The sequence below is a fragment of the Pinus tabuliformis genome, chromosome X, assembly GCF_031772625.1.
Source record: "Pinus tabuliformis cultivar Carrire ecotype Pingquan chromosome X, CPIR1, whole genome shotgun sequence".
Classification (NCBI taxonomy): domain Eukaryota; kingdom Viridiplantae; phylum Streptophyta; class Pinopsida; order Pinales; family Pinaceae; genus Pinus; species Pinus tabuliformis.
This window is the reverse complement of record NC_142308.1, coordinates 1148880702-1148896160: the sequence shown is the minus strand read 5'-3', so window position 1 is coordinate 1148896160 and position 15459 is coordinate 1148880702. Positions and strand designations below refer to the sequence as shown.

The 15459-nt window shown below is 36.2% G+C and overlaps 1 protein-coding gene across 7 annotated transcripts in view; it reads left to right on the top strand.

The window, feature by feature from the left end:
- LOC149143963 (serine/threonine-protein kinase D6PK-like) overlaps nt 1-12568 on the top strand; it is an 80439-nt gene extending 67871 nt beyond the window's left edge. For all 7 annotated transcript variants that reach the window (XM_089446756.1, XM_089446755.1, XM_089446758.1 and 4 more), the window contains exon 3: nt 11335-12568. In XM_089446756.1, coding sequence (XP_089302882.1) covers nt 11335-12220 — 886 coding nt within the window. In that variant the 3' untranslated portion in view covers nt 12221-12568. The remainder of the gene's footprint in view (nt 1-11334) is intronic.
- The last annotated feature ends 2891 nt before the right edge of the window (nt 12569-15459 follow it).

Here is a 15459-nt window from a genome sequence, read left to right as displayed (position 1 = left end):
TATTCAATATTTTTCATTAACTGATCTTGGCTTTGTTTGATTTCAACATTGCATTCTTTCTTGCCTACTTTGCTTCCAATTGATTTTGCTTAAATTGCTCACCTATCTTTGCAATTTTCATTAGTGGTTAGAGGTAAAAAATGGCCCTCCAAAGGAAAATAATGAAATAATAGTTAATATAATAAAATAAGAGTTATGGATTTTTAAAGGAAAAGAAAGAAAACTACTCTTTTAAATTGCATTTTTAGCTTATCTCCTTGTAGGTTCACTCAAATGTCAAGTGTGGGCACCTATAGGATCCAGAATTGAATTTTGCATTCAACAAGTGCCCACTCTACACAATTTTGAGTGAACCCACACCAAAATAATTTATAAATACATAAAAAATTAAAAAAATTGCATCCAATTAGTACCCACTCTACATAATTTTGAGTAGACCCTGCTGAGAAATCGAGTGTAATGAAGTCTAACACCTAATTTCTCTTTTTGATAATTACTTGTAAATATTAGATGTCTTCTTATTACTTCTTATGTCTTCTTCATCAAGAAATTATACAAATGTTCAATCTTTCAGGAAATTATAAAGATCACAAGGAGACAAGAGACACCAAAATTATGCTGCTAGCTAGAGCAAAACCCACAAGGGGAAACCCCAACAATTCTTCTCTTATAGAATCAAATCAAAATGAGACATATCCAAGACCAAGATCAAGACCAAATTACTACCAAGATACCAAGTCAAACCCTCCTCCAAGTTACCTGCAATGTAAAATTCAACGCTTGGTCAAACTACTCCAAAATTGGTCAAACTTCAGAATTTCGGATCTATAACTAGGGCCGAATTTCAGCTTGCAATAAACTCAAAAAATTTCGGTCTCTTTCCACTGAAATTCGTCCTTCACATGTGCGAGCTGATAGAAGTCAAATATTTGGTCAACAATGCTAGATTCTCTTTGTTTTGACTTGTCTTTCTCTCTCCTTTGACTCGACTTCTCTTCTTTGCTTGCTTCAAAATTGCTTCTTGTGATTCTGAATGAATATGCTCCAAAGGGGTCGAACTTATCTCTTATATATAGTTGTCTAGGAGGGTCGAATAGGTGCCACTTGGAGGGCTAGGCCGACTTGTCCAAGGAGGGTCGACTTGGTCATCTTGTGGTCTTATGACTCAAAAATAATATTCAAATTTTCTTTCTTTTAAATGTCCAAATGGGACATGACTCAAATACATTTTCTTTTGACTCAATATATTTTTTTTTGACTCTTTTTGATTCTTAGCATGAAGAACATGCTTTGACAAAAATAAATATAATAAATACATCAATGATAAATTTACATTATGAAGACCAAACCTAGTTACAACTTCAACAGACCCACACTGAGAAATATTGCAAATACATGAAAAAATGTTAATATAAAAAAGAAACACGTTTTTTCATGTATTTGCAATTTTTTCTGTTGTGGGTCTACTCAAAATTATGTAGAGTTGGTGCTCGTTGGTTGTAAAATTCGATTCCTCATCCCACAGGTGCTCACGCTTGACATTTGAGTAACCTTATGTGGAGATAAGCCAAAAATGCAATTAAAAAAAGTATTTTTCTTCTTTTCCTTCTAAAATACCTACCCTGGGGATGACATCATCATCTTGAATCTAATTGGTTCTTTTAAAGTTGATTTTGTTAGTACATTTTTGTTATGAGGCCCATTTTTTTACTTCAAAATTCCCCTAATGGGTGTTCAGTTATATGTTGGTCACTACTTTCTTCTTTATAGAATTTAACATCCCTTGACATGATTATTATAAGGTAGTGCTATGGTATGACAATATCCACAAGTTCTGACTTATGCATATTTCGACCTCCAAAAATTCTAAACTCCACAAATTTAGGGTTTTGCAATTTTTGGCCTCCACAAATTCTGATAGTGATTTGCAATGTGTTGTCATAGTGGAAGAAACCTAGGATTGACTTTGATACCAATGTTATAAATGTTAAGTATATAATTCCAGTTGGAAAAATAATGTGCGTGTGTGATTACAATGAGCCTTGTGACTGTATAATTATAAGTATAAGCATTGCCTAGTCATGAAGGTGAAGAAGGATGTGTTTTAGACATGTGACCTGTCACATATTAACTAATGTGAATTTTTTTTTTTATTGTTTATATATTTTTGTAATGTTCCTTTTCGAGTGATCACTTCTAGAGAACTACTCAATAGCCTATTTGATTCCTGCGGGCTGTAGTCAGTAAAGAGGAGTTCAATAAATTTAATTGTTTAAATGTCATTTGGGTGAAAAAACATGTAAAAGTAACATTGAATAATTAAATTAGAAAGGTGTTATTAAGTGACTATAGGAGAAAAAACAAGGAAAACTTTATAAAGTCTCTTTATATTATTTAATTGAATGGGAAAAGGTAAAAAGATAAAAGAAAGGGTCAAAGGGAAAAAAATGTTATAAAAGAGAGATCCATGATAATCTGATGACCCATGGTATTTTGATGATAAAAGAGAGATTAGAACTCACTTATTGGGCATGCCTTGGAGAGCTCTGTTTGTAGGGGGTAAAACCATTATGAGAATTGGTTTTGGTGGTGAAACAAATCCACCCTAGCTGATCATAAGGAAGAATCACTTAGATTCTTCACAGGAATTCATTGCCAAAGAAGGAGATTCATCTTTTTGGCCAAGAAGAAGGTTCAACCAGAATTCATGTGGATTTTGCGTGGATTGATTTATCTATCAGCTGTTTGTGGAAGCCAAAGGAGGCCGACCTTATCAGTGTATCATCATTCAGAAGGTTGTGTGGGCTGATTTAGCCATTAGCATTTCGTGGGAATCAAGGGAGGTCGAATCTATCAGATTATCAGCAAAAATTTGGGGGTTTTGGTGAGCTATACCAGCCTGATTTTATTCCTGAATTCCAGTGCTGTTTCTCCCAGCAAACTAAGCCAATAATTGCTGGGCCATGGCATGAAGAAGGGAGGTTGAATTAGTTCAATAATTTTGTTCCGGCAAAGTCATCTTCAGCAGTTTACAAGGGATATTTCAGTGCCGTCATCTTCATCTCTTTTTCCCAGCAAAAATGTGCTAGGTTCTTAGAAATCGATTTGTATCTTAAAGGGCTGCTTAGCATGTCATTTCATGGCCCAATTAAAAAAAACATATTTGATTTCATTTGGCTGAGTTTGTTGCTACAAAATTTTGTTGTGTTGTTAGTGTGCCAGAAGGGCTTTTGCAGTTACTGTAGTGCTTGTGGAACATTTGCTGTGTTGTTGTTGTGTTAGCAATGCTTCATATTTTATTACATGCAAAGTGTTTGACGAAATGTTTGCAAGATAAAAATCAAGAAATTGCAATTTTGGTTAGTATATTTCAGTAAGGGTCATTACAATTTTTTCCATATTTATAGATGTTTTACTTTGTTCTTCATAGGTGGTTGCTTTTATAGGTCTCCTTGTGGACAATGATGATGTTGGTTTTTTGAGGCGTTTTTGCTCTAATCTGTTGGCATTTCTATTGATCTTCCCCTCCCCACTTTAGATACTCTCTTAATGTTTTGGGTCATCTCATGTACCCCAAGCAGGGGTGGAACAAGGTGATCAGAGAGGATATTTACAAGCAATACATATGGGTCATTTTTATTGCCCCTCCAAGGACAGTGGTCCTAAGTTGACTTTCTATTTTAAGCATTTCATGTAGTTGAAATATGGCCTTAACCTAATATGCTCACAAGAATTGGATGCATACCAAGATATCTTTGGGCAAGTTCATATTTTTTCGCATTAACTTCATAGTGAGACAGATCATCACATTCTGAGATTGGAGAGGCTTTGTCATGTATGTCACTTGCAGGACATCAAGTTGAAAGAGAACCTAATCTTTTGTTGCCCTGTCTATTATGAGACAAAGAAGAGGTTCTGTTGTCTCTAACTTGGGAGGATCTGTCACTACTTGCTTTGGGAACACTTGGAACAGAGGTGTCTAGCTCCCTCGCTGAGGGAAGTAAGAGGATCTAGGGGACATATTCAGGACGCACCCAAGACAAACCCTATTGATCTAATCAATTCCTTTTTCCCTCCATCTTGGTGGTAGATGATTGCAAAAAGACATGCAGATTGCCATAGAATTTTGGATACTAGATTGGTGATAGCCCGTACCTCTTCCTGACCTACAACTAACAGATCCTTTCACACCTAGGTCTTGCAGAGGTTTTGCTAACAACAAAGTTTATCTACCCTCCAATCTTCTTTCTTGAGCATCTAGAGTTAGAATCACCAAGTTCTTTCCGATGCCCATTAGTGTTAGGACTCAGGAGAATTTCAGTGGACGGTTGGTTTTTGCCTAGGATTACACATCCTGATCCGCTCAGTGTAAGGTTTTAGTTAGGCGATATTATTTGACGAATATTGGCTCCTTCATGGCTGATGATTCTATTAGGATGTCATCTTCTTCCTCTCCACATTCGGCCTCTCTTTGTGGTGCACCTTGAGATGCTCCCTCATCCCCATTTGGTATTTGGTTTTGTTGACGATGGGAAGTGGTTTTGTCATTATCATCTTATGTTTGGCATCAACGCTGGATTTGTATTGATTCTGGTTACTTTTGTTTAGCCTTTTTACCTCTTTGTAGTTTTCTCTCATCCATCATCCAAATAGGATATTGTACCCTTTACATCCACATAACTAGGTGGAATTCTATCAAATTTGGTCTATGCTTTCTTTACATAGCTAATGTGCAATACAGGGTGCATTTTTGCATGAGCATTTAGTTGTATTTTGTAATTATTTCAGTGTGAGTCATCTGCAATGCCTCAGATGAAATTTAATGCATCAGCCAGAAGAAAGAGTCCTATTGGATTTTACCCTTAGATATGCCTTGTCACCAACTTGGAAAGAGCTTAAAGTGCAGTGTAATCCTCATGCAATTTTGTACTTGCTTGTACCTTTCCATATTTATTTTGTAGCCATTCAATTCATTATACATCCTTTGCAGCATTTTCATTGAGACTTGGGTTATCACTTTCAATTCTAAATCCATGGAAATCAATGTTCCATGACTATTTAGTATTGTTGCAAGGAGTTACACACACTGGCACATGCCTACTGCTATAGTAGCTCTATAGCTCTCAGCAGCCACTTAAGCTCTTCACAAAACAATTGCTCTATAACTCTTTCCATTTGCACATTTAGCTAGGACTAGTTGTCACTGTCGAAGGCTAATTATGTGCACAAATCATTAAACAAGTCCTGAAAATTTCCTTTAAATTTAGTTTCTCCACACTCACAATATCTTTGGGAAGGCCATACCTGGAAACACTGAAGCTATAAATATATTAGTAATATCTTCTCCCTTGCTTGTGATAAGATGAGAGATAAATATAGCCATCTAGGTTAGTCTATTATCTGCCACCAAAATCTGATCAATGCCTGCTTGTCTGAGGCAAACATGTCACAAATTCCATGTAAATACTCTCTCATTATTATGAATAGGTAATCCTCTTTGAAATGTTTAATAGATATATCTTGCATCTACACACTTGGGTATCGAGTTTTGCCCTTCTTCATTTTTCTGGTATACATGGGAAATTTCAAAGTGCCAAGTCCACTAGAAGACCAAATGTGCAAAGGTGGAGCAGATTCATCAATCACCTACAAATAGGCTCAACCACCCCAGGGGTTGAGGACCTCAGACAATGTAAACGTGCCTTTGAACCCTAATGTGGACCCTTTGATGATAAGGATCTGGGGACCCTTATGATGTGGAAAACAAGCAGTGAAGAACACACCTGGCAAATAGACAATTATCATAATGAATATTACAGTAACACTTCATTCCTCCCCTCATATAGGACTTGAAGATTTTTTGCAAAATGGGCTGCCTCAGGTTGTCTAAGAAGTATTAAAATAATAACAAAATTGTAACTACTTACTCAAGGGCTAATTTGTGTTGCTTGAGATATTAAAAACTAGATACCCATACCTGAATAATTACAAAATTATACAATTATTGTTACATGTGTTGTTTCCTCCCAGCTTATGCAGAAGTTGTCCTTAATTTCTAGAAAGTGTTGTTCAAATGTAGCCTGGGATATCCCTTTGGCTTGAGATGGCAGGTTCCCTTGTGTACCTTTAAATATGATTTGGTTTGCCTATTCTCTGTTGAAGCTGTTGATACATTCTGGGGGTTGAATAGTATGTTCTCTGAGTGTGGGCTTGTATCTATAGCATCGCATTGTGTGGAATCATGGATGTAACATGTGTACCTCCTCCAACTGTGAGGGTTCAGAGAGGTTGATGTTATTAACATTTTACGTTGAATGCAAGACGTGCTCGATTAAGAGCTAAATAGAGGCATTCGGGCCCACAATTTGCAAACTTGTGTATGGCTCAATATTGAATGGTTTTGGGTAATGTTGGTGTTGTTTGTTAAACTATCTCTTGTCAAGATGAAGCTAGACTTAATCGTTCACCTAAAAATTGTGAGGAATCTGATGCCTAAGTGGAGGCTTAGAGCTTTTTATTTTGCTCGTGTTTTATTTGTATGTTCTTTATATCTTATCTGTCTTGGATTTGTATGTTCTGCCACCCTTGTTTAACTTTTGTTCTTGAAAGTTGAATCCACTGTAGGTTGCTCTACAATTATGCTAACAAGGTCACCCCAAGAAATTTTCACAGTATTTGATGGGTGAGACATCACAAACCAATGTCAATAAAATGTTCAATTGCAAGTGTGATGAAAATCTTTGTGGCTGAGTTGCCTGTTACTTTTGAACCATCCCAAACTGTAGGGCTGTGGATGCAGTTGTGGGAAGATTTATTGTTGTAACCAAGTTTTGTGACACCAAGTTTGTCATGTTGCCATTGTTGATTATTAGTTGAACTAGTTGATCCTTAACCTGGCAATTTTGTGAAAAAGGACGTTCTTTATTAGTGGAGTATTAGCCAGTCATTAAGACTAATTGCAGATTGGGCCCTTGCAGATACCTTCGCATTTATTTCTGTCACAAGAATCCTAGCCTTGAGCTTTTCTGTTTACAATACGTGAAACAGGAACATGTCTTGTGATCATCAAAGTAATTGCATGAAGGTTCTTCACTGCTCTTTTTGATCCCTCTTGAAGGTGCAGTGATGGGCATCACTTCTTTAGTAGGGGAGGTGTGGGGTGATTGAGTTGCTGAGGCACTAAGGTATTGATCGTGTTGGTGCCTCTATGAGTTTAGCTTCAATTTTGAGGGTCATTTGAAAAGGTTGCCCTAGTGAGGTAATTGGAAAGAACTCCATTTTCCATTGGATGTGAGAGAAGAGACTGCCGACAAATCTTATCTGTGAACTTTGTTTGGTTCTTTAACAGCCATTAATTTTTTAACAAGCTGATATATTGGATCTGATCAGGGGTTCGGTGAAGATGAAGCCAAGCCTTTATAAAATCTTTGCAAGACTTGAAAGGGTAAAAATGGTCATAAAAGGATACTTCTAATTGGTCCCATTGTTGTACAGGAGATTGCTGACTGTTGTTGTAAAATGATACTTCTAATTGGTCCCAAAATGTATGTGCTCAATCTTCCCTGTGTATTCATGATTTTTGAGCATCTGTAAATTGGGGTTGTATTTGAAAGTACACTTTCAAACTTCATAGCCATGCATCATATATGTTAACACTGGATTCTTTCCTCAGCTGCATTATCAATTGTTTTATCCTCAGCTTTCAGTTACACTCTCACCTTGTAAGTTTGGTTTGTGTGTCTAAAATTGTAGCTTCTTACGTATGCCTTTTCCATGTGGTTTTTGAATTTTTCTTGTAAATATACCTTTACTTTTGCTTTGCCTTCTATGCGCAGCTTTCTACATCACCACCTTTTCATCCATTTGGTATTCATCTTTTCCTATGTGCCTGGCCTTTTTTTCAAGGTCTCTTGTAGAGCTTGCCTTGAATGCCTATCTTTATTCATTGTTTCCAAACAAACAGTAAACTATATTCCAATCCTACAATTTTGCTCACATGTGTTTTTTTAAGACATAGGGAGCTCTCCATCCTCCTTGAAGTTACCTTAATCTGAATGCTTCCCAATTATGCTTTTTTATAAACCCCTTTCCCAAATATTTGTAACAGTTAGACTGCTTGAGCTTGTCACTATAAGTGATATATTTGTTTTTTGAGAGTCTACCTATTTTGTTGTAGTGGTGTTTTGATATCATTTTGGCTTCCTATCAAAATATGTAAAATGTGCAAGCTTTTTTGCTCGAGAGAAGAATCTGCCCTTTTTAGTTGTAGTGGTATTTACTATCATTTTGGCTTCTTAACAGACTACTTAGAAGCTGAGTAATGGTTTCGAGATTTTCTGTTATTTGTTCCATAACAAACTATCATTCTTTCCTTAAGATAAGTCTCTGATTGAAGGACTCGAAACATTGACTGACATATAACGATTTGCAGAAAATCCTGAAGCCATTACTTATGATCACCACTGTGAGACTTTCTCCCATTCTTTTACGTGAAAGCTGCCAGATGCTCCCTTAAGCGGCATATTTTCCTGGTCATGAGTAGCATATTATCTATTTTAAGTGTCTGGCATATTTGTAGATGTTCATCCCCATGCCACCTCTTGTCAACCAGTCCTTGAGCTTGTTAATGTAGAGCATATTGACAGGACTGGGCCGTCTTGACAAAGAATTGCTGGTTTGACTAAACTAGACCTCCTAACCGAGATGATTTGACCAGACAGAGTTAGTTTGGTCCAAGACTTGTCAGGCCTTGCTATGTCCAATCAAAGCAATTAGACTGGAGTTGACCTTGCCAGTGCTAGACAAATCTGGCTAGGTTCGATGGGTCAACTCGTGGGTCTTGTCTCTCCAATGAGTCTCTTTCACTTTCATTTTTCACTTGTTTCTCCTCGGTTCTCTGAGCAAGTTTGTATGCAAGCCTACTAGGTTTTTTCAAGCAAGATGAGATGGAGACCTAGGGTTGGCCCCTCAAATCTTGGATGATGATATATATATATATATATATATATGTCATGATCGGACAGTTTTTCATTTTGGTTCATAAATTCATGCCATGGCCCATTGTGATTAATCTATAAATATATTATCATATGATATGAGTTATACAAATACCATTTTGGGATTCCACAATACAAATATGTTATATTTGCATTATATTTAGTGTAATATTTTGAGTCTAATCTACTTTGAATGCAAAAAGTTTATATTCTTCTAGATATTCTATATTTTTTGTACTTTTCTTTACATATAGTTTTTATTGGGTTGATTGGTGATTTTTTTGAGTCACGAGTCAAGTTTGCCTGGTGGGCCAAAGTAAGTCTTGTGTTGAGTTGAGTCTGGTGACTTTGATATAGAGCCCACACAAGGCGTTTGAAAATGTTTAGCCTTGGTCTACTCTGTTGTTGTGGAATAATTCTTACAAATCCACTTTCTCTTCATTTTAGCTTCAATTCTGCTACAGTCTGTTCTAGTTCATCTCTTATTCCCATGCAGATTTTTTTTCTGAGAATTGTTTCAAAGATGTTTTCAAAATTAGCATCGATGTAGGGCTCTCCTTGTTTTGGATCCCTACCTTCTACAGGATATCCTTAAGTTTCTAGAGTGATTAATGATCGGGAGCTTTGGTCTAAGCCCTACCTCTGCCTTCACTTCCTTGCCTCTCTTATATTTAATGTTTATTTCATTTCCACTCTGCTTAATACAACTTAGCAAATATCCAGCTGACCATGGAAGATGTAGGGCTCTCCTCGTTTTGCATACCTACCTTCTACAGGATATCCTTAAGTTTCTAGAGTGATTAATGATCGGGTGCTTTGGTCTAAGCCCTACCTCTGCCTTCACTTCTTTGCCTCTCTTCTATTTAATGTTTATTTCATTCCCACTGTGCTTCCATACAACTTAGCAAATATCCAGCTGACCATGGAAGTTGTATAATTTTTCCATCTGTATCTCCACTCCTGAAGAGTGGGATGGTCAAACTGGTGCAGGGAGCTTGAGGGAAGCCTCAAGTGCTATACATGTCAGTCAGGTACTTAATGTGGTGCTAGTTCGTCTTTTGAGTATTTGGCTTGCAATTTGTTTGATTCTTTTTTCAGACAACATTTACTCTTCTTTCTTGCTTGTCTAATGGGAATGTTTTCCCTTCAACATTGAGCTATGATGCTCATTTTCTTGATTTTTTTAATAAAGATCTCCAAAATACCCTATCCACTGTTAATTTTTTATATTGTTACCATTCACAGATTTTTATTGCTGCTAAAAGCAACATGCCTTTCTTGGCCATGATTTTTTTTTTTATTGGTCTTAATAAGTTCCTTGCACAAGCTGGTGTTCTTCAATGCCGGGGAGAGGCTTGCTATATTTAGCTTCTTTCTTGCTTCATTGAACCATGATTTTATTTTGGAATGGATATGCTGGCCAAGGACCTTGTTTGTCCCTGAGTAGCTGTAATTGATGTACGAGTACAGGTCCTAGAAACTGGAATACATGCCAGGATTGAGAGGTAGGGAAATTGCATCCAGTAATGCAGCACGTTGACTTGCATCAGATCTATATGTAATATATCTATGAGTTCATGCACAAGAATGCATGGTTTGATGTTGTCCAAGAACCATATAAACATAAAATATTGGCATCATTATTGTGAATGATGTTTGAAGATATAGCCGTCTGTCCCTTTTCTCAGAAATTTGATTTTCGTTTTCCGGTTTTAACCTATGTTTGTGCCACACTTTTCAATGCAACTTCGGAGGATCAACCTAGGTTTATGCTGCAATTTCCGATGCAACCTCGAGTTCTTCTCAATCTACCTCAAATTTTTTGGGTTTGAAGTTCTCTTAAATGGGTACAAGGAATAGTTTGCTTTAGGAGTTTTGTTTCCCCAACATTTATGTTAATATATTGAACGCCAACATTTATTCTTTGTCATGTATCAAACTGCTAAATAATGTGAGACTTGCCATCTGGAAATAATCATGAAATAAATTCAGACTGCATTGTCCAATAACCGTATAAGGCATTGCCCATCAAATTCAAGCTTTAAGATGACATCCTTTTCGGAAGATACATAGGCTAATTAAAATATAAATTGCTTGATACAGCAAGGCAGTGATATTGTTTATTTACAGTCCAGTCCTCTGAATGGTGCTGCTTCTTGATCTTATGCTGGCCTGGATTCCTAGGTGAATCCTCCTTTAACAACTTAAGTAATATATATGTAAGAAGAAATATTTGAACAAGGACACTACTTGAAATGTCTATAGATTTAATATGCATCAAGTAGTTTCCAAATTATTATAGTTAGTTTAAGAACCGGTCTTTATTATTTTGTTGCAGGTTTTATGCAGCAGAGGTTCTTCTGGCTTTGGAGTATCTACATATGCTTGGAATTGTGTACAGAGACCTCAAACCAGAAAATGTTCTCGTGAGGGAAGATGGGCATATTATGCTCTCAGATTTTGATTTATCTTTGAGATGTGCTGTTAGCCCTACTCTAGTAAAATCGTCACCTGTTGATTTTGATCCTTTAAAAAGGATTCCAGCATTTTGCATTCAACCGCCTTGTATCCCACCTCCTTGTGTTGATCCAGTTTGTGTTCAGCAATCTTGCGTACAGCCTTCCTGCTTATTGCCCAGGTTCCTGTCACAGAGGTCAAAAAAGGTAAGGAAACCTAAAATTGAAGTTTGCCATCAAGTGACTCCTCTTACTGAGCTTGTTGCAGAGCCTACGAGTGCAAGGTCAAATTCATTTGTTGGAACACATGAATATTTGGCTCCCGAAATTGTTAAAGGCGAAGGTCATGGCAGTGCTGTTGATTGGTGGACCTACGGAATATTTTTATATGAGCTTCTGTTTGGAAAGACGCCATTCAAGGGGGCAGGTAATACTGCCACGCTTAACAATGTGGTAGGACAGCCCCTCAAGTTCCCAGAAACACCCGTTGTAAGCTATGCGGCCAAGGACTTGGTCAGGGGTTTGCTTGTAAAAGAGCCACAACATCGATTGGCATTCAAGCGTGGGGCAACGGAAATCAAACAACACCCTTTCTTTGAGGGTTTGAACTGGGCTCTTATTCGCTGTTCCACTCCACCTGAAGTTCCAAAGCCTTTGGAGACCACGTTTCCAGTGCAGACATTGCCCACTGGTTCTACAAGTGGAAAGAAAATTGTTGGCACAGATTCCAATCTTACAAGGAATCATTTGGAATTTCAAGTATTTTAGCTTTTATGTAGTGAATGTATATACCTTATCCCAGAAGTCCAGGGTTACTTCCCAAAAATATAGCATGCAGGTTGTTGGTGATGAACTATGTAATGATTAAATATGTATGAAAGAAGAAAGCAGTATCTTGCAATGTGAGGGAAACAACTGCTCTTGTATTCTGTGTAACTTTTACTCATTCAAGAAAATGCATTATAGTTTTATCATTATGGGATAGCTTAACAATTCCCATTGCGAACATTCAGGGCTTCCAGTATATGTTATTTGTAAGGAGGTTTTTAACTGTGAAATTGTGAACATGTATCATAGCCGTTTGTGCCACCTGGAAATTTCAATCAAATTCATTCAGAGCAAGCTCTTCATTTTTTCTCCGAAATATGGGGAAGCATTTAAATGCTTGTCCCCATATGATATTTTATTGGCAGAGATCATCTGCCGTGACTCTTTTGGATTTTATTCAGGGCTATCTGGCAATGATTATATATACGTTTATCACATCAGTTACATGGTGTTTCTTTGAAAAGATGCAAAACATGGTGATCAGACTCGTACTTGACTCGTACTTGGCAGATAAGTGTACATGGCTTTTGAAAAGGAAAAAGTTATGCGCTCAGCAGCAGAGTAATAAGTGCCGTATAGGCTGGGATATAGATTGTTGGATTTGAAGAATTTCAGATTCAATGTTATATCTCTCAATGTATGTAACATCTGTTCTCTGCTGCTGGCTGCGTATTGATTGGATTTTAAAAAGATGCAAAGCATAATACCCATATTATGCTTATACTCGCTGAGGCAGGTGACTGTGTACTTGGCAGTGTATGAGAACCTGCACAAGATTTTTTTTTTTTTTATACCTAATGAAAAATTTCTACTTGGGCATACTAGGTGAATACTGGGAAATAATTACAGAGTATGGCAAGTATGTAGTGGCTGCTACTTGGTCTACAGGATGTGGCTGAGAATTGAGCTGATTACTAATCCGAAGGCCTTATTTGTTATTTTTTATACCTAATGAAAAATTTCTACTTAGGCATACTAGGTGAATACTGGGAAATAATTACGAGTATGGCAAGTATGTAGTGGCTACTACTTGGTCCACAGGATGTGGCTGAGAATTGAGCTGATTACTAATCCGAAGGCCTTATTTGTTATACTCAAGATGACGACTGTCTAGCAAAGTATTCCCAAGGAAGAAACTAAAATACTGGAAATGAAAATCAAAACCCTATTTGCACCGACCGATGCAAGAAGCAGTCTACAACTCAGCATGGATGAAATGTTTAACATAATAATTAAAATGAAAGAGAAATTGGCTTTGTGAAAAAAAAATAACCAAAGGCCATCCTTATCATACTAGTGAGTATGGTATCTATCTTGCAAAGCAGGTTCAAGGAAGGAGCTAAAATGCTTGAAATGAAAATCAAAACCCTATTTGCATTGAAAGATGTGAGATACATTTTACAATTCAGCATGGATGAAATGTGTAACATGATAAATTAAAATGAAAGATAAAAAATGAAGCTCGCAAAACAAAAATAAAAAGCCATAAGAAATATTTATATGTAAAAAATAAATAATTCATTATAATAAATATAAGTTTAATAATAAAAAAAACTAGTCTAAATCTATTTTAACTTTGATCTTGTAATCAGGAAGATATTTGTATTTTTTTGTTCTCTATAATCCTTATTGGTCAACAGATTTAGGGATGATATAGATCTATGTTGGTGATACGTCCAAAGATAATGTAGAATGGAGTTTGGAAGTTAGATGTACATATTTTTGTGTAGATGTAATGGTATTTGACACTATCAACATGATCATATGTTGCAAACTAAGAAACTAAGAATCAAAGACAGTTGATTTTTCTCTTTGTTCTATATATCGGTTTATAGCTTTTCAAACAAAAAAGTAACTACATTTTTGAATGAACTAGGAAAGTAGTTTATAGATGATACAAAGTTCAAGAAAATCAACCAAAACCCTAATATAGATGAAGCCACTGTTCCTACCATTTCAGAGGTTTTGATTTTTTAAATACCAAGCATGCAAGAGAAGGAAGCGGAGCTACGTTAAGATAACCTTGAGTTGTAGCAAATGTGCTTGCATCATGACCTTTACAAGGATTTGTATTGAAATACACTTGAACAATAAGTGGTAGGCAATTAAAATTCATAGACCCCGCCTCCCTCTCCCATGAGAAATATCTTTATATTTTATATGAGCAATATACATGTTTCTTTTCTCAAGAGACTGCGCATACAAGAATTATCGAAGCCATTACAAGAAATATTCATTATGAGCTTAGCACGTCACACGTAATAATTGAACCTGTGTGGGGAGGATAACACATTTCTCCCAACCACCCAAGTTAAATCCAATTGACTTGGAATTCATAGACTACTTAATGATACATCCTAATAAATAGTTTCATAATTGTATGTATAACTACATAAAAACTTAATGATATGTCCTAATAATAAAAAAGCCATAACAAATATTCATATGTAAAAAAGAAAGAACTTATTATTATAAAATATAAATTTAATAATAAAAGAAACTAGACTAGATCCATTTTAACTTGGTCTTGTAATCACAAATGTATTTGTATTTTTTTTTCTCTATAATCCTTATTGGTCAATAGATTCAGGGATAAAATAGATCTAGTTGGTGATATGTCCAAAGATAATGTAGAATGGAGTTTGGAAGTTAGATGTGCATATTTTTGTGTAGATGCAATGGCCTTTGACACTCTTCAACATGATCATATGTTGCAAACTAAGAATAAAAGGCAAAGTTGATTTTTTTCTTTGTGCAACATATTGGTTCATAGCTTTTCAAACAAACAAGAAACTACATTTTTTAATGAACTTGGAAAGTAGTTTATAGATGATACAAAGTTGTTCATGGAAATCAACCAAAATAAAAAACTACATTTTTGAATGAACTAGGAAAGTAGTTCATAGATGATACAAAGTTGTTCAAGGAAATCAACCAAAGCTCTAATATAGATGAAGCCACCATTCCTACCATTTCAGATGTTTTGATCTTTTAAATGGCAAGCATGCAAGAGAAGGGAAACAAAGCTACCTTATGATAAAACAAGCAGAACCTCAGGTTGTAGCAAAAGCAATTGCATCATGACCTTTACAAGGATTTGTATGGAAATACACTTGAATAATAAGTGGTAGGCAATTAACTTGAAATTCATAGATCCCCGTTCTCCCCCTCCCCACCTC